The sequence below is a fragment of the Aegilops tauschii genome, chromosome 4 (genome assembly GCF_002575655.3).
Source record: "Aegilops tauschii subsp. strangulata cultivar AL8/78 chromosome 4, Aet v6.0, whole genome shotgun sequence".
In the NCBI taxonomy this organism is placed as follows: Eukaryota; Viridiplantae; Streptophyta; class Magnoliopsida; order Poales; family Poaceae; genus Aegilops; species Aegilops tauschii.
The window spans coordinates 52,156,185-52,182,165 of record NC_053038.3 but is presented as its reverse complement, the minus strand read 5'-3'; the positions used below and the strand labels follow the sequence as shown (position 1 = coordinate 52,182,165).

Here is a 25,981-nt window from a genome sequence, read left to right as displayed (position 1 = left end):
GCGGCTCTGAGGGTCAGATTACTGAGGAGGAGGAGTGGATCCAGCAGCACTGCCCATGGACTGATTCAGATGCCGAGCAGTTTCCGGGCGAGGACGGCAGTGCAGATGATCACGCAGAGTCCTGATGTTCGAGATCCTCAGCATGCTCTCACCTGGAGCCGTAGGTTAGCTCTTTGCCCCTTTTGGTGTCTCGATGCCAAAGGGGGAGAGAGTTTAGGGATTTGCGTCGTTGTGTTGCGAGTGTGTCTTTGCCTTTGTGCTTTCGTTGTGTGCTACCTTGTGCTTTGCTTGGACCTTGTGCTTTGCTTGATTTTGTGTTCTGTGAGACTTTAGTTCAAGTCATATGGTGTGAGACATATGCTACCCTATCCTTATCATATCTTTATCTTTGTCTCTAGTCATTTGATATCTCATGAGTTATATGCTTCATTATGTTATATATCCTGCTATCTTGTATCTCGCTTAGGTTGTTGGTCTCTAAAATACAGGGGGAGTGTTGATCCTAGTATGTGTGTCGTGCAGTCCAAAGCACTTATCTTGATGGCACACATCTAGGGGGGGGGGGCGTCTATATTTTAGAGATTTGCCCTAGTGGCTTCTTGGGGAGCATTGTGCCTCCACACCGCTCCAACGGAGACGTACTTCCCTTCAAAAGGAAGGAACTTCGGTAACACATCCTCGTCTTCACCGGCTCCACTCTTGGTTATCTCATTCCTTTACTTTCGCAAGTTTACTCGAGTTATATATCTTACTTACTTGTGTACTTGTTGTCATTGCATCATATAAGTTGTTCACATAGTTGCATATCTAGACAACCTATTTTGTTGCAAAGTTTAATTTGGTAAAGAAAAGCTAAAAATTGTTAGTTGCCTATTCACCCCCCCTCTAGTCAACTATATCGATCCTTTCAGATGCCCATATAAGCTAATCATGAAAGTTTTGGATAATCGGGTGGCGGTCTTTGCTGATAAACTGATTAGTAAACATCAAAATGCCTTCATTAAACACAGAAACATTATGCATGGGATACTTACGCTACATGAGGTGTTGCATCGTACCCATCAAAAGAAGAGGGTGGGAGTTGTCTTAAAGTTGGATTTTGAGAAAGCCTACGACAAAATTGACTGGGACTTCCTCCTAGATTGCCATCGAGATCGGGGCTTTGGGCCAACCTGGTGTGGCTGGATTAAAAATATACTTCACAATGGCACTGTTAGTGTCAAGCTGAATAATGAAAAAGGCCCATATTTCCAGAGCCACAAAGGAGTGCGTCAGGGCGACCCCCATTCCCCTTTTCTGTTCAATCTGGCAGTTGAGGCTCTCTCAAAAATGATCTGCAATGCATAAAAAGAAAAATTGCTCACTAGATTAGCACCAGACCTTATTGAAGATGGGGTGGCCATTATTCAATACGCTGATGACACGGTCATTTGCTTTGAACACGATAAAAGTGCTGCTGTAAACCTGAAGCTGTTGCTTTACATCTTTGAGCTTATGTCAGGACTCAAAATCAACTTCCTGAAAAGTGAAATCTTATGCATTGGAGGGGATGATGATACACTAGCCTTTTATGCAGACCTTTTCAACTGCCAAATATGACATTTCCCAATGAAATACTTGGGAGTGCCAGTCAGCTACTCTACCCTTCGTAACCTGCACTGGAACTTTGCTGATGAAAGATCCCTTAACTGCTATGAATCTTGGATTGGCAATGCGGCCTCCTCAGGAGGAAGGCTTATCCTTCTTAATTCCTCCCTTACTAGCATTATATACTTCTATATGTCCATGTTTTTGCTGCCAAAGATGGTCATTGAGAAACTGGATAAACATCGTAAACGTTTCTTTTGGCAAGAACACGAGGGACGCAAGAGATATCACCTGGTGAAATGGGCCAGAATCTGTAGATCTAAAAACAAAGGAGGCCTGGGAGTGAAAGATCTCCGGAAACAAAATATTAGCCTGCTCACCATGTGGTGGTGGAAATTAGAGACACAGCAGGGGTTGTGGCAAGAGGCGATTCGAGCGAAATACCTAAAAAAAGATACGGTAGCCTCGGTCAAGTGCAAATTTAGTGATTCCCCCATGTGGAAGGCAATTATGGAAGTTAAAGAGTACTATCTAGTTGGACGAAAAGTGGTAATGAACTCGGGTAATTTAGCCAGAGTTTGGAAAGATTCCTTAAATGATGACCCTCCTATGAATCAGAAATATCCTGTGTTATATGACATTTGCAATGACCAAGAAATCACAGTGGATAAGTTCAGAAGTGGTGTGGGGGGTGGTTTCTTCCGGAGACAACTCCACCCCTCACTTCTAGATCAATGGGATGAACTTAAGGCTACGGTTGCTTCCTGGCAATTATCAGAAGAACCTGATCAGGTTGTTTGGAACCTTAGCAAAAAGAAAAAAATCACAACCAGATCGGTTTATGATTATCTAGAGAGAAATATAGCAGGGTGCAACTACAGGTGGATTCGGCAAGCTAAGATTCCCCTAAAAATACAAATCTTCCTGTGGCAAGTTTTTCAAGATGCAATTTTGACTAGGGACGTCATGAGCAGGAGACGCTGGGCTGGCAACCCAAAATGCTCATTCTGTAGTGAAAGAGAGAAATCTAAACACCTGTTTTTTACATGCCCTGTGGTTACTCTGGAGGATAGTGGGCTGTGTCTTTGGCACGGACAAGTGCCCGAACAATATTTGGCAATACTTCTCGTGGTGTTATGTATTCCTTCCAGATGGGGAAAAGTTGTATACTTTTGTGCTAGCGGCCATATGCTGGGCAATATGGAATTGCCGCAACCAAGCTATCTTTGAACAGAAAAAATTAAAGACTCCTTTCTTTGTGATTTACTCCGCATGTGGCTTTATAGCTTATTGGGCAGGGATGATGACTGGAGCGGATCGGGAGGCGATGGAAGGGGGGGCAACATGCTAAGGGCTAGCGCTTCAAACATGATGAGGATTTGCGCGGCACCAGGCGAGATGGCGCAAGACTGATGGGAGGATCTCGGCTAGCGTTGGGCCATGTCAGAAGTGTTCCTTTTGGTTCCTTCACTTCAATTCAAACTGTTTATTCTGCTCCTGCGTGGGCATTTGGTGTTGCTCCTGCGAGAGCCCTTTTGGTGTCCCATCTTTATTCACCCTTGCTGGTACTTGAGTAGGTCTAGCTCTTGTTTTGGTGTCCTTGGATTTTCGCCCCGCGGTAAGCTGCTCGACGACGAGTGCTTGTAGTGGGTTTTCCAAGGATGCGTTGAACTCGCTTTCCCTTTTCTAGTTTCCTTAGTAGTTTCAGCCTGAGAACGTTGTATTTCCGTTATGTCAAAGTAATGGAAAGGGGTAATGCCCGGTTCAAAAAAAATAGCTGTTGGGAACAGAAATTTCTTGTTTGGGTAGGTATTTAGATTGACAAGGATGCAAAGCAACGCATTCATGTAGAGCCAACAACTAGCTAGCCTTTACTTATCTCAATTAACCGAGGCCACGAAACGGATCTGCCCATTCCATGGGAACACCACCGGGCACGCAAGTTACATATCTCAATTCATGATCTACGCACCTAATTAAAAATCTACTAAATCCACTCCTAAAGGAAAGAACAACGCGTGCACGGGTGCAACATCACATATTCCACTTTATAGCATGCATGAGAAGGTGAGATTGTTCTTGCTGATGGGTAACTAGCAGCGTATCATATCATAGCATAATGGCATGGCAGTAGTATAATAGCAGTACGTCACACGCAACCCATGTCGATGACACGCGCCTCGCTCCCACTGGCCAGGAGCGCCTATTTAGGCGACCACTCCCTTGACCCATCCGTTCACGTGCCACCCTTCCCCCCTGCGGCTCCTAGCTAACTCGTCTCGCCATGGCCGTGCTGTCCCACCACGACGCCGGCACGGTGGTTGCACAGACGCTGCTTCTGCTGCTGACGGCGTCGTCGTCGTTGCTGGGGGCGGTGGTGCCGGCCCTCGCCGCCGACCCGCCCTTCTCCTGCGGGCCGTCGTCCACCGCGGCGACGCAGGGGTACGCCTTCTGCGACGCGACGCTTCCGGTGGCGCAGCGGGCGGCGAACCTGGTGGCGCGGCTGACGACGGCGGAGAAGGTGGCGCAGCTGGGCGACGAGGCCGCGGGCATCCCGCGGCTGGGCGTGCCGGCCTACAAGTGGTGGAACGAGGCGCTGCACGGGCTGGCCACCTCCGGCAAGGGCCTCCACTTCAACGGCGCCGTCCGCAGCGCCACCAGCTTCCCGCAGGTCAGCCTCACCGCCGCCGCCTTCGACGACGACCTCTGGTTCCGCATCGGCCAGGTACGTACGTACGTACGCACGCATAAGCTACCCGTACTGGCCGGCGCTCGCCGGCTGGCCGGCGGGCGGGCCGACTGCTGGCGGTTTCTTTTCGCTTTTTCTCGCACATAATGGCGTGCGGCAGTTTCATTATGGAATGTTGCGTTGGATCGCTGTCTCGGACAGTTAGTTGTTTGGGTTGGGTTAGGGTCGATCGATCGGGCCCAGGCATCATGCATGCATGCCTGCATGCGCGCGTGCATGCCATGACATGCATCATGCACCAGCCATTTTCTTTCCTTTCACCGGGGGGGGAGGGCTCCTTTTCTTGATCCGTGATTTGGGAACAGACAAAGAGCGCGGTTGTTTGTACAGTATGGGGATGCTCGTGGGCTAAGGATTTGCTAGGTAGCCCCTCTTGCCAGGTAACATTATTTTTCATGGTTCTGTACGGCGCTATTATGGACATTTTACTTCTATATATATAGTACAAACTAGGAAAGAAATTATAGTGTCCTCAAATCTTCAAGGTAAATAACCTCGCAAAAAAATCTTGGAAGTTAAACAACGAAAGATATAATAAATATTCTAATTTATGTTAGATGTTATACTACTATATTGATCTTGGAATATGTAGCTTCCAATTTTGGTTTCAACACAAAGGTGCATTCTAAGTATAACAAATAATGCCAATTAGTAAAAAAATTAATGAAAAAGTGTGATGTTTTTAGAAATACACGTGGATCATATCACATATACTTGTTTATGTGCAAAGTATATATTAATTGTGAATCAAGTAGCTAATTTAGACAAACTATATTTCTGTCACCCCACACACATACAAAAAAGAGTGCTAATATGCATATTTTATATTTTAAGTACAAAGACATTAAACCTAGATATTTAACAACATTCACATGAGATTTTCTTCCAACACAGAAGGATGTGGCAAGAAGAAGAAATAACATACTTCAAGATATAATTTGGACAAGTATGATACTCCATATTCGGAGTATATTTAGTATTTTACTTTGAACGAATATCATAATACTATATAAGGAAGGCACTATTTGAACTGAGATGGCATCAAATCTGTCAAAAAAAATAGATATTCATCTTGTCCTAACTATATTTTAGTAGCCAGATTTCCCTTGGCCTACCGACAGGCAGTATTAAATTATCCTCATGCCTCTATGAGTGGGAGCGTCTTAAAATTTCTTAAACTAATGAAGTAAGTCCAAATTATCAAATTCCTTTCGTGTTTTCCTCCCTGCAAACCATAGGACAAACTGCCGTGTGTACACCAACACCCGGAGGCACCTAGAAAAGAGCTACAAAGGGGCAGCACGTGAGTACACGTAGTGTGGTGAGTGCCAACGACAAGGAGAAGAATGTTTGCGCGGGGAAGAAAAGTGGCGCCTTTTTGGTTGTGGGAAGCCGGCCACATGTGAGCTGAGGCACACACAGATCTGATACGAATAGATCGGGCCTTTTCCATCGTACCCAACCTTTTGGTTACCCTGTTGTCCGTGGGTATGGACTATTGAGCGTGCCCACAATGCCACAAAGGTCATGCCTCACGGTACACAGCCCGTGCCTCTTGTTAGCAGCAGCAGCTAGCTGGATCCATATGCATGTGATTTGATTCTGGCACTACTAATTTAAGATAGATTACTGCCGGATCAAGTATGTCGTTAACTTCATGTTCGAGTTCTACCAACTTTATGTTAGGCCTTCCTGATCACTAATTGTTAGGCCGTATAAAGTCTGCAAAAATCAACTAATTGTTAGGTTTGTTCGGTCAAGGACCACTTACTTGTTCAGTCATATATACCCGCAGTTCATGCACTCCCTCCGTTCCGAATTATAAAATGTTCTAACATTTTTCTAAATCGGATGTATAGACATGTTTTAGTGTGTTTATTCACTCATTTTAATCCGCACATAGTTTATATTGAAATATCCAAACCGTCTCATAACTCGGAGGGGAGGTGGTAGCATACTTTGAGAAGGCGTCACGAACTTGGTGGCCACCATGCAATGCAAGTTTGTGTTGCAAGCATGTCTTAATTATTGTCTAGTACACTATACGTGTATCCATGTCTTCTCCTTTTCGCATTACCTTTATTGTTCACTGCCCATTGCGTGACACGTACACGTCGGCGTGCATGCGTGCAGGCGATCGGCAGGGAGGCTCGGGCGCTGTACAACCTGGGGCAGGCGGAGGGGCTGACGATGTGGTCCCCGAACGTGAACATCTACCGGGACCCGCGGTGGGGCCGCGGGCAGGAGACCCCCGGCGAGGACCCGACGACGGCGAGCCGCTACGGCGTGGCGTTCGTCAAGGGCCTGCAGGGGAACTCGTCGGCGTCGCTGCTGCAGACGTCGGCGTGCTGCAAGCACGCGACGGCGTACGACCTGGAGGACTGGGGCGGCGTGGCCCGCTACAACTTCGACGCCAGGGTGACGGCGCAGGACCTGGAGGACACGTACAACCCGCCGTTCAGGAGCTGCGTGGTGGACGGCAAGGCCAGCTGCGTCATGTGCGCCTACACCGGCATCAACGGCGTCCCCGCCTGCGCCAACTCCGACCTGCTCACCAAGACCGTCAGAGGCGACTGGGGCCTCGACGGGTACTCCTCCTACCGAACGCGTTTTTTTGTTTTTTGTTTCGATTGGAAGTCACATGCATGCGGGAGGGAGTGCGGTCGTCTTCACGCGCTGCTACTGATGAATGCCATGGTCTACTCTTTTGGTTGCTTGCGTGCGTGCGTGCAGGTACGTCGCCTCCGACTGCGACGCCGTGGCCATCATGCGTGACGCGCAGCGGTACGCGCCAACGCCGGAGGACGCGGTTGCACTCGCGCTCAAGGCCGGTACGTTACCATCACTAACCACTTTGCATGGATTTGCATTTGTTCAGTGAACACACGACTAAAACTCATCCTCCTTCCTGACCTGTCAATTAGGACTGGACATCGACTGCGGGACCTACATGCAGCAGCACGCGGCGGCCGCCGTGCAGCAGGGCAAGATCACGGAGGACGACATCGACAAGGCGCTCAACAACCTCTTCGCCGTCCGGATGCGCCTGGGCCACTTCGACGGCGACCCCAGGGCCAACATCTACGGCGGCCTCAACGCCGCCGACATCTGCACCCCGGACCACAGGGCCCTCGCCCTCGAAGCCGCGCAGGACGGCATCGTCCTTCTCAAGAACGACGCCAGCATCCTCCCGCTCGACCGTGCCGCCGTCGCCTCCGCCGCCGTCATCGGCCCCAACGCCAACAACCCCGGCCTGCTCATCGGCAACTACTTCGGCCCGCCGTGCGAGTCCGTCACGCCGCTCAAGGGGGTCCAGGGCTACGTCAAGGACGTCAGGTTCCTGGCCGGGTGCGGCTCGGCGGTCTGCGACGTGGCCGACACGGACCAGGCGGCCGCGCTGGCGGCCTCGTCCGACTACGTGCTCCTCTTCATGGGGCTGAGCCAGCAGCAGGAGAGCGAAGGGCGCGACAGGACCAGCCTCCTGCTCCCCGGGCAGCAGCAGAGCCTCATCACCGCCGTCGCCGACGCCGCCAAGAGGCCCGTCATCCTGGTGCTCCTCACGGGCGGGCCGGTGGACGTCACCTTCGCCAAGACCAACCCCAAGATCGGCGCCATCCTCTGGGCCGGTTACCCCGGCCAGGCCGGCGGGCTCGCCATCGCCAGGGTGCTCTTCGGCGACCACAACCCCGGCGGGAGGCTGCCGGTGACCTGGTACCCGGAAGAGTTCACCAAGGTGCCCATGACCGACATGCGGATGCGCGCCGACCCGGCCACCGGTTACCCCGGCCGGAGCTACCGCTTCTACCAGGGAGAGACCGTCTACAAGTTTGGCTACGGCCTCAGCTACTCCAGCTACTCTCGCCGGCTGGTCTCATCCGGCAAGCCCAACACAGACTTGCTCGCAGGCCTGAGCACAATGCCATCGCCAGCGGCGGAAGAAGGCGTCGCGAGCTACCACGTCGAACATATTGGCCCCAAACGGTGCGATCAGCTCAAGTTCCCGGCCGTGGTCGAGGTGGAAAACCACGGCCCCATGGACGGCAAGCACTCGGTGCTCGTGTACCTCCGGTGGGCCAACGCAACGGCCGGCCGGCCGGCGAAGCAGCTCATCGGGTTCAGGAGACAGCACCTAAAGGCAGGAGAGAAGGCCAGACTCACATTTGACATCAGCCCGTGTGAGCACTTTAGCAGGGTGAGGAAGGATGGCAACAAGGTGGTAGACAGAGGGTCTCATTTCCTCATGGTTGACAAGCATGAGATGGAGATTACATTCGAGGTTTGATCTCTCTAGATTGATTGATTTGCAGGGAAGGGGTAGAGGTGGATACATAGAGTGTAATTCCCCCCACTGTAGTAGTATAATTTATATTTCCATTGGTGTGAGTGCCCTTTCGAAAAACTAGGATGTTGTAAGGGAGGATGAGTTCGCCGCTTTTTTCTTCAAATAAAGATAAGATCAATTAGTACAACAAAAAGACGTGTCTTTTTCCCCCCAATATCATCCAGATGGAGAATGTCATGCAAATGTCAATTTTAACAATTGATTGTATCACAAACAAAATATAACCAGACTTGTACCAAACTAACAGATGTGCACCTACTTAACTGCACAGACTAGAGAGGGCAAGACACCAATTGCTGTAGTGTTATGCTATGATAACATAGAGGAACATAGTTGATGCAAACCAGTGCAAAGGCCAACTCTTGATTGTTCATCACCAAGCTCATGCAAGCACATCTCCATATCCGCCTGCAATCCATCTCTTGTGATCATTCATGTTGCAGAAAAACGAAAAAAAGGAATAAAGAATGCACCAGCTAGCACGAAGCTGTCTCAAGTGTACCCTTTTTTGCTTACCATGAACAGCTTATTCTTTAGGTCTGGTTGCCTGGATATGTATGCAGAGGATGGGGGATGAAACACTTCCATTATCTAAAAGACTGTTACATATGTTGAGAATGTGTGCTTCTTGTGATTAGACATCCTTGAAAAGAAGCTGGAATCTGGGTATCCTCTCTGGTGGAAGTGGGCAAGACACTATCAGTTTGCCTTTCATCGCGCCCCTGAATACTGCCTGCCATCAATACATCACAAAGAGGTGAAATGAAAAATATTTGTCTAGCAATGCTGTACAGAAGAACCTGTGATACAGAATGCCAACCATCACAGATGAGCTCTGCTGCCTTCAATCAACTAAGTTTTTTGTTGGGCAGAGACAATTGCATACCAAAAATCTCAGATAAAGGTACTGTTAAGAAATAACAATCATTGAACTTTTCAACAATACTGCCTTCATACTTGAAATAAAGGCCAGCAAGTTTTGTCTAAAGTCAAACGATGCAAAGTTTGACCAAGTTTACAGGAAAGCCTATTAATACATACTCCCTCTGTAAACTAATATAAGAGCGTTTAGATCACTAAAATAGTAATCTAAACGCTCTTATATTAGTTTACGGAGGGAGTACAATACTAGATAGGTATAATACAACAACAACAACAAAGCCTTTAGTCCCAAACAAGTTGGGGTAGGCTAGAGGTGAAACCCATAAGATCTCGCAACCAACTCATGGCTCGGGCACATGGATAGCAAGCTTCCACGCACCCCTGTCCATAGCTAGCTCTTTGGTGATACTCCAATCCTTCAGGTCTCTCTTAACGGACTCCTCCCATGTCAAATTCGGTCTACCCCGCCCTCTCTTGACATTCTCCGCACGCTTTAGCTGTCCGCTATGCACTGGAGCTTCTGGAGGCCTGCGCTGAATATGCCCAAACCATCTCAGACGATGTTGGACAAGCTTCTCTTCAATTGGTGCTACCCCAACTCTATCTCGTATATCATCATTCCGGACTCGATTCTTCCTCGTGTGGCCACACATCCATCTCAACATACGCATCTCCGCCACACCTAACTGTTGAACATGTCGCCTTTTAGTCGGCCAACACTCAGCGCCATACAACATTGCAGGTCGAACTGCCGTCCTGTAGAACTTGCCTTTTAGCTTTTGTGGCACTCTCTTGTCACAGAGAATGCCAGAAGCTTGGCGCCACTTCATCCATCCGGCTTTGATTCGATGGTTCACATCTTCATCAATACCCCCATCCTCCTGCAGCATTGACCCCAAATACCGAAAGGTGTCCTTCTGGGGTACCACCTGGCCATCAAGGCTAACCTCCTCCTCCTCACACCTAGTAGTACTAAAACCGCACATCATGTACTCGGTTTTAGTTCTACTAAGCCTAAACCCTTTCGATTCCAAGGTTTGTCTCCATAACTCTAACTTCCTATTTACCCCCGTCCGACTATCGTCAACTAGCACCACATCATCCGCAAAGAGCATACACCATGGGATATCTCCTTGTATATCCCTTGTGACCTCATCCATCACCAATGCAAAAAAGATAAGGGCTCAAAGCTGACCCCTGATGCAATCCTATCTTAATCGGGAAGTCATCAGTGTCAACATCACTTGTTCGTACACTTGTCACAACATTATCGTACATGTCCTTTTCATATTATAAAATACTAGATAGGTATAATATGAAAATATATTTATTATGTATTTACTCATACTAAATTGGTATTGTAGTTGTTGATAGTCTTTTTATAAACTTGGTCAAACTTTCCACCGTTTGACTTTAATCAAAATTTGTAGTCCTTTTCAAGCATGGAGGGAGTAGATTACAAAGGCTCTGTGTTTCCCTTCCCACCAATGGTTTGGTGATCATTTTTACAAGGCCAATGGCCTATAAAAGGCACCCCATGGATCGTTTGTAAGAGCTCTCCTTAAAGGTGTGGTCCATAACTTCTTTGAGATGACCCATTTGGACAACTAGAGGTGCAAGTGAATTTTCCCTGAGCATTGGTCTTGGACAGAGTACCGCTAAGGAAATCGTTTCGTGTCGATGGACTGGCCGCCGACACGTCTCCGGATTGACATCTCGTACCCACGGCTACAACCTTCAACAGAACTATGACACGCTCAACTGGGAGTCGTGGTCGAAACTGGTTAAAAAATATCATGTGCGACAAGACATCTGACAAGTCTCCATGTTGGTAGTTGGACCCTTGTTGAGAAGGTTGATTTATACTATGCCATTTTGTTTCCATCAAAAGGAAACAGGGTACTGACGTTATTACAAAGTATACCTTTTGAGAAGTTATAGTATGGCTTTGGGTTCTTATGTGGTCTTATCCAATTTTGAAAATAGGTTCCAGTAGAGGACCAGTATCCACAGATTAAAAAAATTACCATTTTCATTCAGCTTTCTTTTGTTATCCAAGCATGTACTCCAATCAACCGTTTGCAAGAGATTACACAAAAATGTATAGGATATCAGCCCAATCATGAAGGGCTTATCTATTCTCTTCACATATATTCTTGGTCATGTGGATTCTAAACAACAATTCACACATGTATGGACAAGTATCGATAATCTGTATTTGTGTATAATCTGCAGCTAACTATAATCAGTTCTCCTTTTTAGTTTCAACTGATTAACATTAATGGATTCCATGTACAGATTTAATATTACAATTATATCATGATAATCTGCACTTACCATGAAAGCAAAAGAATTATGTTGTTCACATGGTTAACTTGCCATTGTCAATAGTCGAATCAGATAACTGAAAGACTTGGAGAAAGTACATCACTTTTTGCCCACTCACCTCAACAACATCAATGAAGTCTTGCTTGCTGCTGAAAGAGCCTATCCATTTTGTGTGATCAGGTGTCCTGTACATATACATTATAACAAGTTCATCATTTATTTTGCAGCTAGATTATGCCATCAAATGTAACTAGTATGATATCCATGTTGGTGCATACAATTCAGTATCAACTTAACCAACTCTATGAAGTTCGATGAAGTTCGGACTGCAGCCACAGATACATTTACACAAATGTTTGAAAGTTTATTCATAAACCTTTCATGTAATCTATCTACTTGAAATTCCAAATGAGACATTTTAATCTTTTGTAGATCTTCCGTGTAGTGGTTAAAAGAAACTCGGTAGTCAGTAGTTTCAGAGGAAAATGGATGTCTCAGATTTTTACATCATGATACATATCTATGTGAAATCAACATGAACACAGCGTGCCAAATATTTGGAAATAATATATCAGCTAACCAGGCAGTATTTGAAATACATCATAGGCTGTGATAAATTGAGGTCGGTGTTATTCAGATACACACAGCTCATTTCAAACTTTGAAGGAAAAGGCTTGAACGGTATCAACATGAATTCATATATAAGTATAAAAAGTAAGACAGATATCTAAACAGCATCATAGCAACAGATAAAGAACAATAACATACCCTGAATCCATTTTCATGTGATGAGCGTTGAAGAAAAAAATGATTGCTGGGACCAACGTGATATCAAAATAGTCAACATACACTTGAATCTCCTCAGAATCCATGTCAACTAATGCTACCGTTGCAAATTTGGATATGTCCCAAGAAGCTTTTGCGAGCTGTTGAAACAGCAAGAAGAGGATAAAATTAAGAAAATGGCATACATATTACAGAACTCATAAAATTCGATGCAGAAAAGGACGTGAATGAAAAGCTTGCCATCAGTAAGTTCAATTAATTTACAAACTATCCTATCAAACAAATGAGGTGGTAGCCACCAGGAGTTAGGCAGGATGACCTAGGAATGTTCAAGCATTCTTTTCCTTTGCTCCTATTTTGTTCATGTCGCGTCACTGTAAGACATGTGTATTAACAATCTAGCTTTTACCATGATTGGCAGATTCTGCTTAGAATATACTCAGTAATCCAGTTTAAGGTTAAGTCATTTGAATATCAGGATTTGCCTCTTAACCCTGCCCTGCTCAAGCGACCAAGTTTGTAATCGCAGAAACCAGGCTTGTCATTTCATCCCCACCGGGAAAATTATACTACTGGGTATTTGTGAACAGACAACAGTGCAATCACTCTTAAGAGTAAAGGAAATGACTACCTCGCTATAACCTGACAGTAAAAAGGCCCTCCAAGAACTTAATCAGACTGAACCAACTGTTCCCAGCTATAAGATTGGACTCGCCTACCGATCCAATCACATCTGTGCAGAAGGAATAAGGAACCCCTAGTGGAGTATTCATGGACCAACTTGACGAGAACCGGTGGAATCTTTCGGTAGCTACGGGGGAGAGGAGAAGGGAGAGGCGCTGCGGCGGCGATGTGCTGCGCACTTACGACGTCGTCGAGTTGGAGGCAGGCGGCGTCGGAGGCGCGGCCGAATCGGAGGACGAGGACCTTGTCGAGGGTGTCGCGGATGGCGGTGTCGACCTCCCGCTTCCGCCGCAGCGTCGGCAGCACCACCGACCCCATCTCGCCCCCTCTCTCCTCGCCGGACCTTTTTTTTTTTTAGAATTCCCTCGCCGGACTGCTGCAAGGAAGGAATCAACGGATTCCCCCCACCTATCCTTCTGCAAACAGGCCTGTTGTAGCCTGCCGTTGAAGCGGCCCAGAAATGAATATGCGCCTGTTTCGGCCCTCGATTAGTCTTCAGCCCAGGTTAACAGCCCACACATCTTTTTTCTTTTTAGAAAAATAATTATTTGTATGCCTCAAAAAAATTGCTATTTGTATTTTTAGGAAAAATCAACATGGCTAAACGTGTTTTTTTTCAAAAATGATCAGATCTATTATAAAAGATCACTGGAAGTACAAAGCAAAGCATCTCAAACATAACAAAAATTACATCAAGATTTTGAGATCACCAAACGACCACTACTTCCACTAGAATAAGCCACCAACACGCCGTTGTCCCCCCTCCCCTACCGAAGCCGGCTTGACCTTGTCGATGACAACAGTGAAGTCTTTATGCACGTGCCTTAAGGACCAGCGCCCTGGAGCCGTAGTTGTTGCCGTTGAACCCTTGCATAGATCTGAAACACCAGACACCAAATCTCACCACATGACGGGAAATCTTGACCTCACCGCCCCAAGGAAATGACAGGAATGAATGACATAGCTTCGTCGACTACGTCCAGACGGACGAACTCGAGGAGGATCGAAGCCCGAAAGACAAACTCGAAGAAGAAGCGTTGCTATCCGCCCGAGCGCTGCGCCTGCGAGGACTTAAAAATCGCAACGTACACTACTAACAGGAGCGGAGGCACCAGAATTCCCCTCCCCGCCACCAGCAGCCGGAGCGGGAGGCAAAGGGAAGGCAAATCCACAGGCTTGTCAGTGAAGTGTGGATGATGGAAGGAGAATCAAAAGTCCACTAGACAATTTGTTCCCCTAGTGATTTGTTTCCCATACCCTAACACAAGCATGCCCAGAATTGTAGCCGAATCCTACGAATATGACCTGGAAGAGTTATTTCTTTCCATGGCTACTATGAAGCCAGGTTTCAAGGGAATCACTTTGGGGTCTCATGTGACAAGATATGATTGCGAGATGTTTTCCTACTTCCAGCCATCATGGAAGGGGGTTCTGAGATGAAAGAAATAGCAATATCCATATATTTCAATTTGTGCGCAACATTCTTTTCTTGTCACGGTGAAAGATTCCACATGAGCATATATGCATATGTATGTTGTAACTTTGCCACAGAATAAGGAATTTAACATTCTATCACTTGTTAGTCAACTTATTATACTTCACAATCAAGGCAATATGGAAAAGAAAAGGAGGAATTTCTCTGAAGATTTGCGTTAAAGTTATTACGGAAGTGAAGAACTTTTGTAAAATGGCCCATTTTCATTATGGTGAGCCATAAATTAAAGTGTTCAAAATGCCCTACTGAAAGATCCTACCAATTAAACTAAATACACAAGCTATTTTTTTACCAAGAAATCATAATACAAAAAAATCCAAGAAATAAATAACACTATATGTATTTAGGGATTTGATCGTGTTTTGACATGACCATAAGTGCCTAAATGAGGAAATTGCACTGCATGCCCATGAACTTGGTGCAAGGGTACAATTTAGTCCACAAAGCCTCACTGCGAACAACTACGATGACCGCAATACAATGATCATGAACCGCCCTCAGAGGATGTGCACCTCAGCTACCATTGAGCTTGCATACATGTCATGGTGCACAAACGCATGCATTAGCCTAGGGTCTTGTTGGTATGGCATGGTAAGTTTGATGATGGCAATGACGACGGGGACGTTGAAGTAGGTGGCAATGAAGTGGCCCGAGGTGGCAAGGAAGTGGCCCGAGGTGGCAAGGTGGGCCTCGAGGAAGAGCAAGAGTTGTGGGGCCGGACATCGTTATGGATGACAAAATTAACGAGAACAGTGACACGATGGAGTAGCTCGAGAATGCAGAAGCTGGGTTGATGGATGGTGACCACGATAGTCTTGTCGTGCACGGTGGCTAAGTCCATGAGTGTATTGACGACGCATTTGTGCAAAGCTGGAGACAAGGCCAGAGTTGGCCTCATCCAACAACAACACAGTTAGGTCTCGATGCCGATGGACATTCCTCCGCTCGTGACCCTGGAGCAGGCAATTTGAAAACGTATCATATTTGATATTCATCAAGGAAAACAACAACCAGTACAAAGAAAAGATAACATGACAAAAACAACCAGTAAAGATAGAGATCAAGAGGAGCTTCCCAAAAAGATCTCACGATTTTGCTCAACAAAACCCTTTGAATTTGTTTGAGAGGCCACGTCAACTGCTAGTGTGCGCTAGCATGTCGGATGTAGGCATGTAACAGTACTAGTATGATTTGGATGAAATGTAGGCGACCAGGTCTGGTGCTATAGGCTTGTTTTTGGCGGGACAGTAATGGAAACTTCTTGACAGCTCAAGCTTAGTATGAGAGAGCGGCAAATCCACTAACCATGGAGGCCCTAGAGATCCGTGATGGGGTTAGGATGGCACTACAGAGAGCCCTGCCACACGTTCACATCGAAATAGACGCGCCACAGATAGTCAAGTTGTGGAAGATCAACAAATTTGAATGATCAGAAGTTGAAGGCATTCTACATGAGATCAGCAAGGGCCGGTGGCTGCTGCTCCGCCTTCCGGCGGTGGTGGCTATCGGCAGCGGTGGATCTCTAGCCGTGGGCGGGCCCTCGGGTGCGGCAGCGGTTGGAGCAGCGGGGAGGACGCGTCCCTCATGACCCTAGTGATCTTTGCGCAAAGTCACCGTTCTACTTGAGATCAGTCCTCTTTGATTTCGTCATCGGCGAGTTTCGGACTTCTCCTTCGAAGGAAAACAGGGACTGGCGTATATGACGCTTTTTGGACACCTTGATTGGATTGGTCCGGTCGAGTACACCCGCAACATCAGCATAACTAGCTTACCGGGGTATCGCGAAGCTCTATTTTTGTTGACACCTCGGGACATGTCTGCACTAAGATTTCCAAGGGATCAACACATGCGAAGAATGCCATGGCGTGATTGGAGGAACTGCAAGCGACGAAGGCAGGGTCTTGGATGCGATGAAGACTTTGCTTCACATGTAGTTGTCCAGACTTGGCCTGGGGGATATGTTCCCGTCCAAACCGGGCACGAGTTCCTGTGAGCCTGGTGGTACGAGACTTCTAGTAGTGGACTCCGAAAGTGGGGCGGTAGCATTGGAGGACTTCTTTGTTGGTGGTGCTCCTTCGAGTACCGAGTCGTCATTTTCAGGGTGAAAAACCAAGGTCTGACCTTTATTGGCTATGCCTGGCAGTGACCTTGTTGAAGGCATTATTTTGGGAACGCGGTCTTTCTTGAAGGTGAAAACCTACGATTTTTTATCGGGCAACGACAATGCTTGTGCATTGTTTCCTCCTTGGAGGCGTTGCTTTTGAAGAACCTTATTTTTAGTTCGGGTGTTGTCTTTGGTGGTGGTTAGAGTGTTGCTACTGTGGATGATTGATCACCGTGGCAGGGTCTTTTTTCTTCTTCTTTTTTTTCCTTTTTTTTTGGCTGTTTACATCCTGAATGTTTTTAGAGATCTTGTTGGTCAGAGGCTAGGTGTAATTGATATCTATTTAATATTAATATATTTCCCTTTTCAAAAAAAAACATAAGATCAAGGAGTTATGTGGGAACTTCTCTAGTTTCCTTTTGAGTTTTATTGGGAGAGATGGTAATGTAGCAGCTCATCTTGACGTAAAAAAGAACGAGTGAGTCTAGGTGTAGATGCTTATGGCTTAATTACATCCCTCGCTCATACTCTTCGGCAAGTTGTAATCCTGATAATTGATCAATAAAGCTCATTGATTCGCAAAAAGAAAAGTTTATTGAATGGTTTGAAACTGTGTACAATTATACCCTTCGCAAAATTCATCGGCCCACAATGCAATTTTTTCCTCTAAAGGGCGCTGCTACGCGTCCGCCGGTCAATGTTTACATTTTATCCATCGCCTCGATGGCTGTTGGATACCTGAGCTGATAGCCGTCCGATCCGTTGTCCGCGCACGCCCACTTGTTATTTCCCGCAACAAACGCTCTGTTGCAGAAACAAAATATTCTTGACCCGACCCCGACAGAGCTGCGCCCGCGCGGGGCCGCCGCCAACCCACCGTAAAATCTTCTCTAATTTCCTGCAACAAGAGCTTTGTTGCGAAATTTTTGCATCTCTAATTTCCTGCAACAAGAGCTTTGTTGCGAAAACTCCTTTTCTCTAATTTTCTGCAACAAGTCCCCTGTTGCAAAAACTCTTATTCTCTAATTTTCTGCAACAAGACCCTTGTTGCAAAAATTGAAAAGACACATCCCGCCGCGCCTAATTTTCTGTAACAAGTCCCCTGCTACAAAAATTACAAAAACATCTCCAGGCGCGCAGCGCAGTCTTCGCTGCCGCCGTTCCGCAACAACATTATTGTTGCAGAAACTTGTAGTGTGTGTGTGGACGTAAGGCGTTGTGATGTCGCTGTGTCTACCGTTGGTGGTGCTAGGACGATGGTCGCCCAGAAATGCGGGGGGAATTGGGGGGGGGGGGGGGGGTTTGGTCTCCGATCCATATCTGCTGGAGTTGACGTCGGCGACCGCCGTCGCCACTGCTCTGGATATGCCCCGGTCGCCGAACGCCGCCGACCCCGCCGCGCTCCCGAATCCAGGAGTTTTGCCCTCCCAGAGAAAATGAACGCACATGACGCGGAAAGCGATAAAACGGACACGGAGCCGGCGGATGTGTGCGAGAGATCGGTCAGCTGAAGGAAAGCTTTTCCCCTAAAGAAATAACTAAAGAGGAACGCTGTAACAAAAAAAACTAATTGAATTAAGCACGGCACGCTTATCACGTCCATCAACTGTAACGAGCAGCCTCCAAGCAGTGAGGAAGATACGGCGGCTCAAAGGAATCGCAAAATCTAGATACATATCCATCCACGGTCGTTTTCATCCAGGATCCACCCATGTGTTAAGCGCCAGCCATCGGCAAATTCCTGCGGCGGAGCATATATGTGTGGTGGCATGGATGGACCAGATCCGAATTAAGCGAACGATGACGATGAACATTGGACCGCTTGCATTGGGTGCCAATTACCATGTCCCACGCACTCCATCTTCAAGTGGGACGAGGGTGGTGGCTTCCGGACCGTGTGCCACATTCCCGGAACAAATCGGGCATCTTGCTCGTTGGCCCGGAGGAATCCGAATTCTGACTCCACTTGAATGCAACATCTCAGGGCTTGCCAGTTGCCACGCCGCCTCCAAATCCAGCTCACCTGGACGACACACGCGACCAGCGCAGGGAGAGGTTCCTCCTCCGGCATTCCGATACTTTTACGCATCCTAATTCCCAGGTTCGCGCTGTTGCCGAGCATGTCACATTGTCACTCGGACACTCACTGGATAAATAGAAGAATAATCGACTCGGCTGAAAAAGGAGTGACCATATCTAAGCGGAGAATCCTAATTAGACAGGTTGGAACGTTGTATCTTTGTTTCCAACAGCTGGACTAGTTTTTCATTAGTCATTAGCAGAATTTGCTCGCTCCAAGATTCCATCTTCCTTCTCCATCTAGACCCTGATCAAGAAACTGCTATAAATAGGCACGAGCACAACGTCGTTTTTCACAAGGCGAGTGCAGACGTGTAGTAGCACATTCAGCTATACACTAATCCGCACTTTCGCTCGCCAACGGAAGCAGAAATGGCGAGTCGGTGGTGCGAGTTGGTGTGTCCGCAGCCTAAGCAGGTGGCGAGCGAGAGCATGCACGGCGCTCGGCTCGCGGCGCAGCAGCTGAGCAGGGGCCGCGATGCCTGCGACGTCGAAGCAGGCAAGCCATGTCAGGAGGCCGACGGCGGGGGGAGGGTCGAGGCAGTGGCAGTGACCACTCAGCAGCACCACAGCAAGCCTACCAGCACGTTTGCCCAGTCGGTCATCAACATGGTTGGCATGCTCATAGGTAAAATAAAATGCTTACGCCACGTATACATATACATACTTTGTGCCTCACATTTTAAATGCCGGAATGACTTCATGTTGAGCTGGTACAGTTTGTAGCTGATATATAGTCACCTGAACACTACACATTATTCATAATCAAAGTACAAAATGAAGAATTAATGTGCTGGTACTCCAAAAGTAGCATGAATTGGTGATGGACTGATGCATGGTTACATGTTGATCCAAAAGTTTTGAAAAGTGGGGGTACTATAACATTTCTTCTTCTTCTTCTTCGAATTTGACCAAATATTGCAGCTTTAACCTCTAAACAGTCTTGCTACATCTCACTCAACTGAAATTTGGTTATGTCTCAGTCCATGCTTATATTCATGAGATTTTACATTGAGATCCATGTATTTTTGGGAGGGTCACTTGGCTGAGACTTGATTAGATCTAGTTAACTAACTCACCGATTCACCTTTTTTTCCAGGACTTGGGCAGCTCTCCACTCCCTACGCCTTGGAGAACGGCGGCTGGGCCTCTATTTTCCTCCTGGTCGGGCTCGGCATCATGTGCGCCTATACCGCGAACATCATCGGCAGGTGCCTAGACGAGGAGCCCAGCTCCAAGACGTACCAGGATATTGGCCAGCAGGCGTTCGGCTCCAAGGGCCGGCTGATCGCCTCTGCATTCATCTACCTCGAGATCTTCTTCGCCCTGGTCTCCTACACCATCTCCCTCAGCGACAACATCCCGCTCGTGTTCGCCGGTGTCCGCCTCCACCTACCATGGCTGCGCCTCAGCACCACGCAGCTGCTCACCGTCATCGCCGTGCTGGTGGCTCTTCCCAGCCTTTGGCTAAGGAACCTATCGTCCATCTCCTTCCTCTCCTTCGCCGGCATCCTCATGTCGATGGTCATCTTCGTCACCATCCTCTGCACCGCGGCCTTCAGCAATGTCGGCCTAGGCAAGCACATCCCAGTCCTGAGGCTTGACAAGATCCCGACGGTGTCCGGCCTCTACATGTTCAGCTACGCCGGCCACATCGTCTTCCCCAACATCTACACTGTCATGAAGGACCCCTCCAGCTTCACCAAGGTCTCCGTCACGAGTTTCTCCATGGTCGCCGTGCTCTACACGGGCCTCGCGTTTGTCGGCGCGAGCCTCTTCGGTCCCACTGTGAACTCCCAGGTCACGCTCAGCATGCCGCCGGGGCTGCTGGTCACCAAAGTGGCGCTCTGGGCCACCGTGCTCACGCCGGTCACCAAGTACGCGCTCGAGTTCGCGCCCTTCGCCATTCAGCTCGAGCACCACCTGCCGGCGACCATGGGGCCTCGTGCCCGGATAATCATCCGTGGCAGCATCGGCTCGGCGGGGCTTCTCCTCATCCTGGCGCTGGCGCTCTCGGTTCCATATTTCCAGTACGTGCTCAGCCTCACCGGCTCGCTCGTCAGCGTGGCCATCTCGGTCATATTCCCCTGCGCGTTTTACCTCAAGATCCGCTGGGACCGGCTATCGCGCCCTGTCGTCGTGCTGAATGCGGCGATGATCGCCGTTGGTTTTGTTCTCGCGGTGGTGGGGACCGCTTCGTCAGCTAAGCTGCTGGTGAAAAGCATACAGAATGGACATGTGGCGTAGTTTGTATTACACTATTACTAGAATTTGTAGATCCTGTATATGTGCATCAAAAGTGTCATTAAATTACGCCCGTACATACACCACGTGAAAATAAGAAATACGTAAAGTATGCTTGGGGTGTATATTTAGTTTTCTGAAAACTGTATACTTGGTTGAAGAATGGTAATTGTCGGTGAGAACGATACCTATGAGATCACTGGAATCACTTCTACGGTCGGCGGGCGCGGGGTTGTGAGGAGAGCAGGTCTAACAAAAAGCATACGGATCGTTTACCGAGGTTCGGGCCGCGAGGATGCGTAAAACCCTAATCCTACTTTGGTGGATGTATTGAGTGTTCTTGAGCTTCTGAACTAGCTACGGTGGCTGCGTAGTTTCAAAAAGCCGAATCCCTCTCCTGGTCGCCTCGGGCCTCCTTTTATAGGGAAAAAGGGTTGCCACAGTGGCACACAGGAGGTGGAAAGGTCTACAGTGCGCGAGCTTATCGCACGTATTACAGGACAAGACGCATTTAATGCGTCGCTTAGGTGTCCCTTAGCTTTATCGGGGACGGGAACGAGGCCCGTCCCGTTCGTTGCCGCCTCACCTTGCTTCGGCACGTGCCCAGGCCAGCGATCACTAGTAGAAAAAGGGCCTAATGTTCAGCTCATTAGTCCCGGTTGGTATTTGAGCCGGCACTAATGTGACCATTAGTGCCGGTTCCAACGGCTAGGCGGGCGGCGCTCATTAGTACCAGGTCGGGGCGAACCTTTAGTACCGGTTCGTGCCACGAACCGGTACTAAAGAGCTGGTGGCCTTTAGTACGGGTTGGTGGCTCCAACCAGTACTAAAGACCCCCCTTTAGTACGGGTTCGTGCCACCAACCGGTACTAAAGGGTGCGCTGCCACTCGTCGTGCACAATGTTTAGTCCCACCTCGCTAGTTGAGAGGAGCTCGCACCGGTTTATAAGCCCCCGCCGCGGCTACCATGTTGAGCTCCTCTCTAAGCAGGCCTTTGTGGGCCTATTGCAAGTCTTCTGCCCTGTGGGGCCTACTGGGCCTGCATCCTGGCCCAACTAGAGGTTGGGTTTCTAGTCGTATGCAGGCCGTGCCGGCCCAGTAGGTGGGCTGTTTTTTCTTTATTCCAAAAGAAATAAAAAAATCCATTAGTACCGGTTGGTGTTACCAACCGGTACTAAAGGTTACAGAACCGGCACTAAAGGGCCTTACGAACCGGTGCTATAGCCCGGTTCTGCACCAGTGGATGCATGCGGCGCCATGTAGGCAGGCAGGCAGCTGAGGTGGCGCGGTGGTAGGGTCTTCACGAAGATCTGCATGCCACCACGCAGGTGCTTGCTGAGTCGGCGTAGAGGCCGCCCGTCGCCACGCAGGTGCCTGCCCAGCTGGTTGAGCTAGCAGCTGCTTGGGGACGGCGGTGGAGTCTTGGTCGACGCGGGCCTGACAGTGGCCCCGCTGACGCCCTCGACAAGGGTCTTGCCGTGGCGTTGCAGTCGTCCCCGGCAAGGCGCTTGCCGGGGGTCTTATGGATCTCCTCGGCAAGGATCTCGCCGAGGGTCGCCGTCTTCTGGTTCTTATCTGATCTCATATATCTATGGTCTTGACAAAGATCTGCATGCCACCACGGAGGTGCCTCCTGGGCCCTAGTTCCAATGTGGTTGGTTGGGTTGGAACCCGTGGGCTCAAGGGTGGCTCACTCTGTTGGCGTCGAGCGTGCCGCCCCGGCAAGGCCCTTGCCGGGGAGCCTGCTTCGCCCTTCTGTCCTTTGTGTTCTTGGTCTTGGCGTTGCCTTGGCCATCTTGTGCTTTGGCTTCTCTCCGGCTCCCCTCCTCTGCCCTGCTTAGTGTGGCCGCGGCGCGCGGCTCCGACTGCCCGTGCACAAATAAAGGGGTACAAAGGGGTGCCCCTACTTTGGTACACCGACAGGAGCCCCCGGGCCTGGGCCACACATAAGCGCGACACGTTGTTGGGCCAGGCCCAAACGGTGCGCGGGCAGGCGGGGCGGATCTTTACCGTAGTAACTCTTCGTCTGCTGCGCTTCCCCACGACCCGCGTTGAACGCGCGACGTGGGGGGTCGTGCGTGACGTGGGGGTCATGCGTGGGGCGGTCTCTACATGCATGCGTCACGTCGTGGTTAATGGGAAAGGAGGCGACCCGCGCCTTCCCCGTAAAAAGGGATAACCGCGGGCGCGCTGCTCACTTTACCCCCCCTTCCTGCGTCTTCTCCAATCTCAGAGCCGCCGCCTCCCCCTCCGTCCTCTTTCTCGAGCTTTTCGCCTTTGCTCGCCGCCGCCGCGCCTTCGCTGTCCTTTGCCCCTCGCTTCTTGCAGCCGCCATGGCTCCCAAATCCACCAAGGGCAAGGTAGTGGCCAAAGATGCCGGGGCGACGGAGCCGCCGGAGAGTGAGCAGGCGGCGCGACGGACGCAGCTCGCCTACTTCCCCTCGACAGTCGACGTGGTCGAACTGCGGGACTACTTCAAGCCCCTGTGGGGGTGCAAGACGGGGGGGGGGGGGGGGAGACGACGGGGCATCCAGCCACGCGTGTCATCCCCGTCAATTGCGTCGAGGCCGCCCCAAATCGGTATCCATTCTTCGTTTATTACTTCTCTTGCGGCCTCTGCCCCCCTTCTCTGATTTCTTCAACGACGTCATGCACACCTACGGCTTCCATCTGGATTTTACCCAAATGTCATGGCGTGCATGGCTCTCTTTGCGCACCTCTGCGAGGGTTTTGCCGGGGTGCATCCCAACACGGCGCTCTTCCGTCACTACTTCTTCCCTCGGATCCAACCGGGGGGCGCCATTTCCGGTTGCGTCGCCTGGATCCCACGGACCAAGGGGGCATACCCGGAGGGCGCTCAGAAGGAGATGTGGGAAGAATGGCAGAGCCGGTGGTGCTGGATTGAGGAGGATGATCCACAATATTTCTGCTGGGTTCGCCAGGCGCCGCCGGTTCGGCGGAGCGACTGGAGCGATGTTGATGCCGACGATGCGAAGCTCATGGTCGCCACCACCAGGATTTTTCGCCTCACCGAGGCCGGGCTCACCCTTGAGATGATCGGGGCGGATTTCATCCGCCGCCGAATCGCTCCGCTGCACAACAAGGGGAGGCCGGCCTGGCTTTTCACGAACGCCGCCGACATCATGAGGCTCCGCCCCGGCCTCGACCACAACCTTACGGTGATGAGGCACGCCCATCTCTGCCAACGGCTCTTCCAGCTCGACGTGAACCGTGATGGCGAGGTCGAGCGGTCCGGCAAGGCCGCGAGGGCTGCCGCGAAGGCCGGCAAGGTCGCCAAGGGACCCTTGTTTAAGTTGCCAGTGGGAGTAGTCCCGCTAAGCAACAACTCTCGCCGGACCGACATCATCGCCATGATGCCGGACTTCAACGCGCATGGTCTTGTGAGATGTCGGTGAGAACGACACCTATGGGATCACTGGAATCACTTCTACGGTCGGCGGGCGCGGGGTTGTGAGGAGAGCAGGTCTAACAAAAAGCACACGGATCGTTTACCCAGGTTCGGGCCACGAGGATGTGTAAAACCCTAGTCTTGCTTTGGTGGATGTATTGAGTGTTTTTGAGCTTCTGAACTAGCTACGATGGCTGCGTAGTTCCAAAATGCCGAATCCCTCTCCTGGTCGCCTCGGGCCTCCTTTTATAGGGAAAAAGGGGTTGCCACAGTGGCACACAGGAGGTGAAAAGGTCTACAATGCGCGAGCTTATCGCACGTATTACAGGACAAGACGCATTTAATGCGTCGCTTAGGTGTCCCTTAGCTTTATCGGGGACGGGAACGAGGCCCGTCCCGTCCGTTGCCGCCTCGCCTTGCTTCGACACGTGCCCAGGCCAGCGATGCATGCGGTGCCATGTAGGCAGGCAGGCAGCTGATGTGGTGCGGTGGTAGGGTCTTCACGAAGATCTACATGCTACCACGCAGGTGCTTGCTGAGTCGGCGTAGAGGCCGCCCGTCGCCACGCAGGTGCCTTCCCAGCTGGTTGAGCTAGCAGCTGCTTGGGGACGGCGGTGGAGTCTTGGTCGACGCGGGCCTGGCTGTGGCCCCGCTGATGCCCTCGGCAAGGGTCTTGCCGTGGCGTTGCAGTCGTCCCCGGCAAGGCGCTTGCCGGGGGTCTTGTGGATCTCCTCGGCAAGGATCCCGCCGAGGGCCGCCGTCTTCTGGTTCTCATCTAATCTCATATATCTATGGTCTTGACAAAGATCTGCATGCCACCACGGAGGTGCCTCTCGAGCCCTAGTTCCAATGTAGTTGGTTGGGTTGGAACCCATGGGCTCAAGGATGGCTCACTCTGTTGGCGTCGAGCGTGCCGCCCCGGCAAGGCCCTTGCCGGGGCTGCCCCGACAAGGGTCTTGCCGGGGGAGCCTGCTTCGCCCTTCTGTCCTTTGTGTTCTTGGTCTTGGCGTTGCCTTGGCCATCTTGTGCTTTGGCTTCTCTCCGGCTCCCCTCCTCTGCCCTGCTTAGTGTGGCCGCGGCGCGCGGCTCTGACTGCCCGTGCACAAGTAAAGGAGTACAAAGGGATACCCCTACTTTTGTACACCGACAGTAATGTACATGGCACGCAGCTGCAATGGATTTTAAATTGTAATGAGAAACGTCATGTACCACACAAAGGTCTCGTTGGCTGTGTGCGTCAGAGGCACCCTCCTTAGAAAAAAACCATAAAGACATAGAGACCCATATCTGAT

At 49.7% G+C, this 25,981-nt stretch overlaps 3 protein-coding genes across 4 annotated transcripts; 2 read left to right on the top strand and 1 right to left on the bottom strand.

The window, feature by feature from the left end:
- Positions 1-3,822: 3,822 nt before the first annotated feature.
- LOC109748250 (probable beta-D-xylosidase 7) lies at positions 3,823-8,811 on the top strand. Of its 2 annotated transcripts, none has more exons than XM_040386583.3 (4): positions 3,823-4,258; positions 6,470-6,924; positions 7,070-7,167; positions 7,261-8,811. In XM_040386583.3, the coding sequence occupies exons 1-4, from the start codon at positions 3,872-3,874 to the stop codon at positions 8,616-8,618; spliced, it is 2,298 nt and encodes a 765-aa protein (XP_040242517.1). In that variant the 5' UTR covers positions 3,823-3,871; the 3' UTR covers positions 8,619-8,811. The 2 variants fall into 2 exon arrangements, with proteins under 2 accessions (XP_040242517.1, XP_020162877.1); XM_020307288.4 differs by having other exon boundaries at positions 3,823-4,312.
- Positions 8,812-8,819: 8 nt separating this feature from the next.
- Positions 8,820-13,775, bottom strand: LOC109748251 (uncharacterized). Its single transcript, XM_020307289.4, has 5 exons — positions 13,542-13,775; positions 12,657-12,814; positions 12,007-12,073; positions 9,195-9,411; positions 8,820-9,086 (listed from the first exon to the last, which is right to left on the bottom strand). Exons 1-4 carry the CDS (start codon positions 13,674-13,676, stop codon positions 9,313-9,315), a joined length of 459 nt encoding a protein of 152 aa, XP_020162878.1. The 5' UTR covers positions 13,677-13,775; the 3' UTR covers positions 8,820-9,086; positions 9,195-9,312.
- Positions 13,776-19,331: 5,556 nt separating this feature from the next.
- On the top strand, positions 19,332-21,467 carry LOC109748249 (amino acid transporter AVT1H). Its single transcript, XM_020307287.3, has 2 exons — positions 19,332-19,664; positions 20,136-21,467. The coding sequence occupies exons 1-2, from the start codon at positions 19,409-19,411 to the stop codon at positions 21,281-21,283; spliced, it is 1,404 nt and encodes a 467-aa protein (XP_020162876.1). The 5' UTR covers positions 19,332-19,408; the 3' UTR covers positions 21,284-21,467.
- The last annotated feature ends 4,514 nt before the right edge of the window (positions 21,468-25,981 follow it).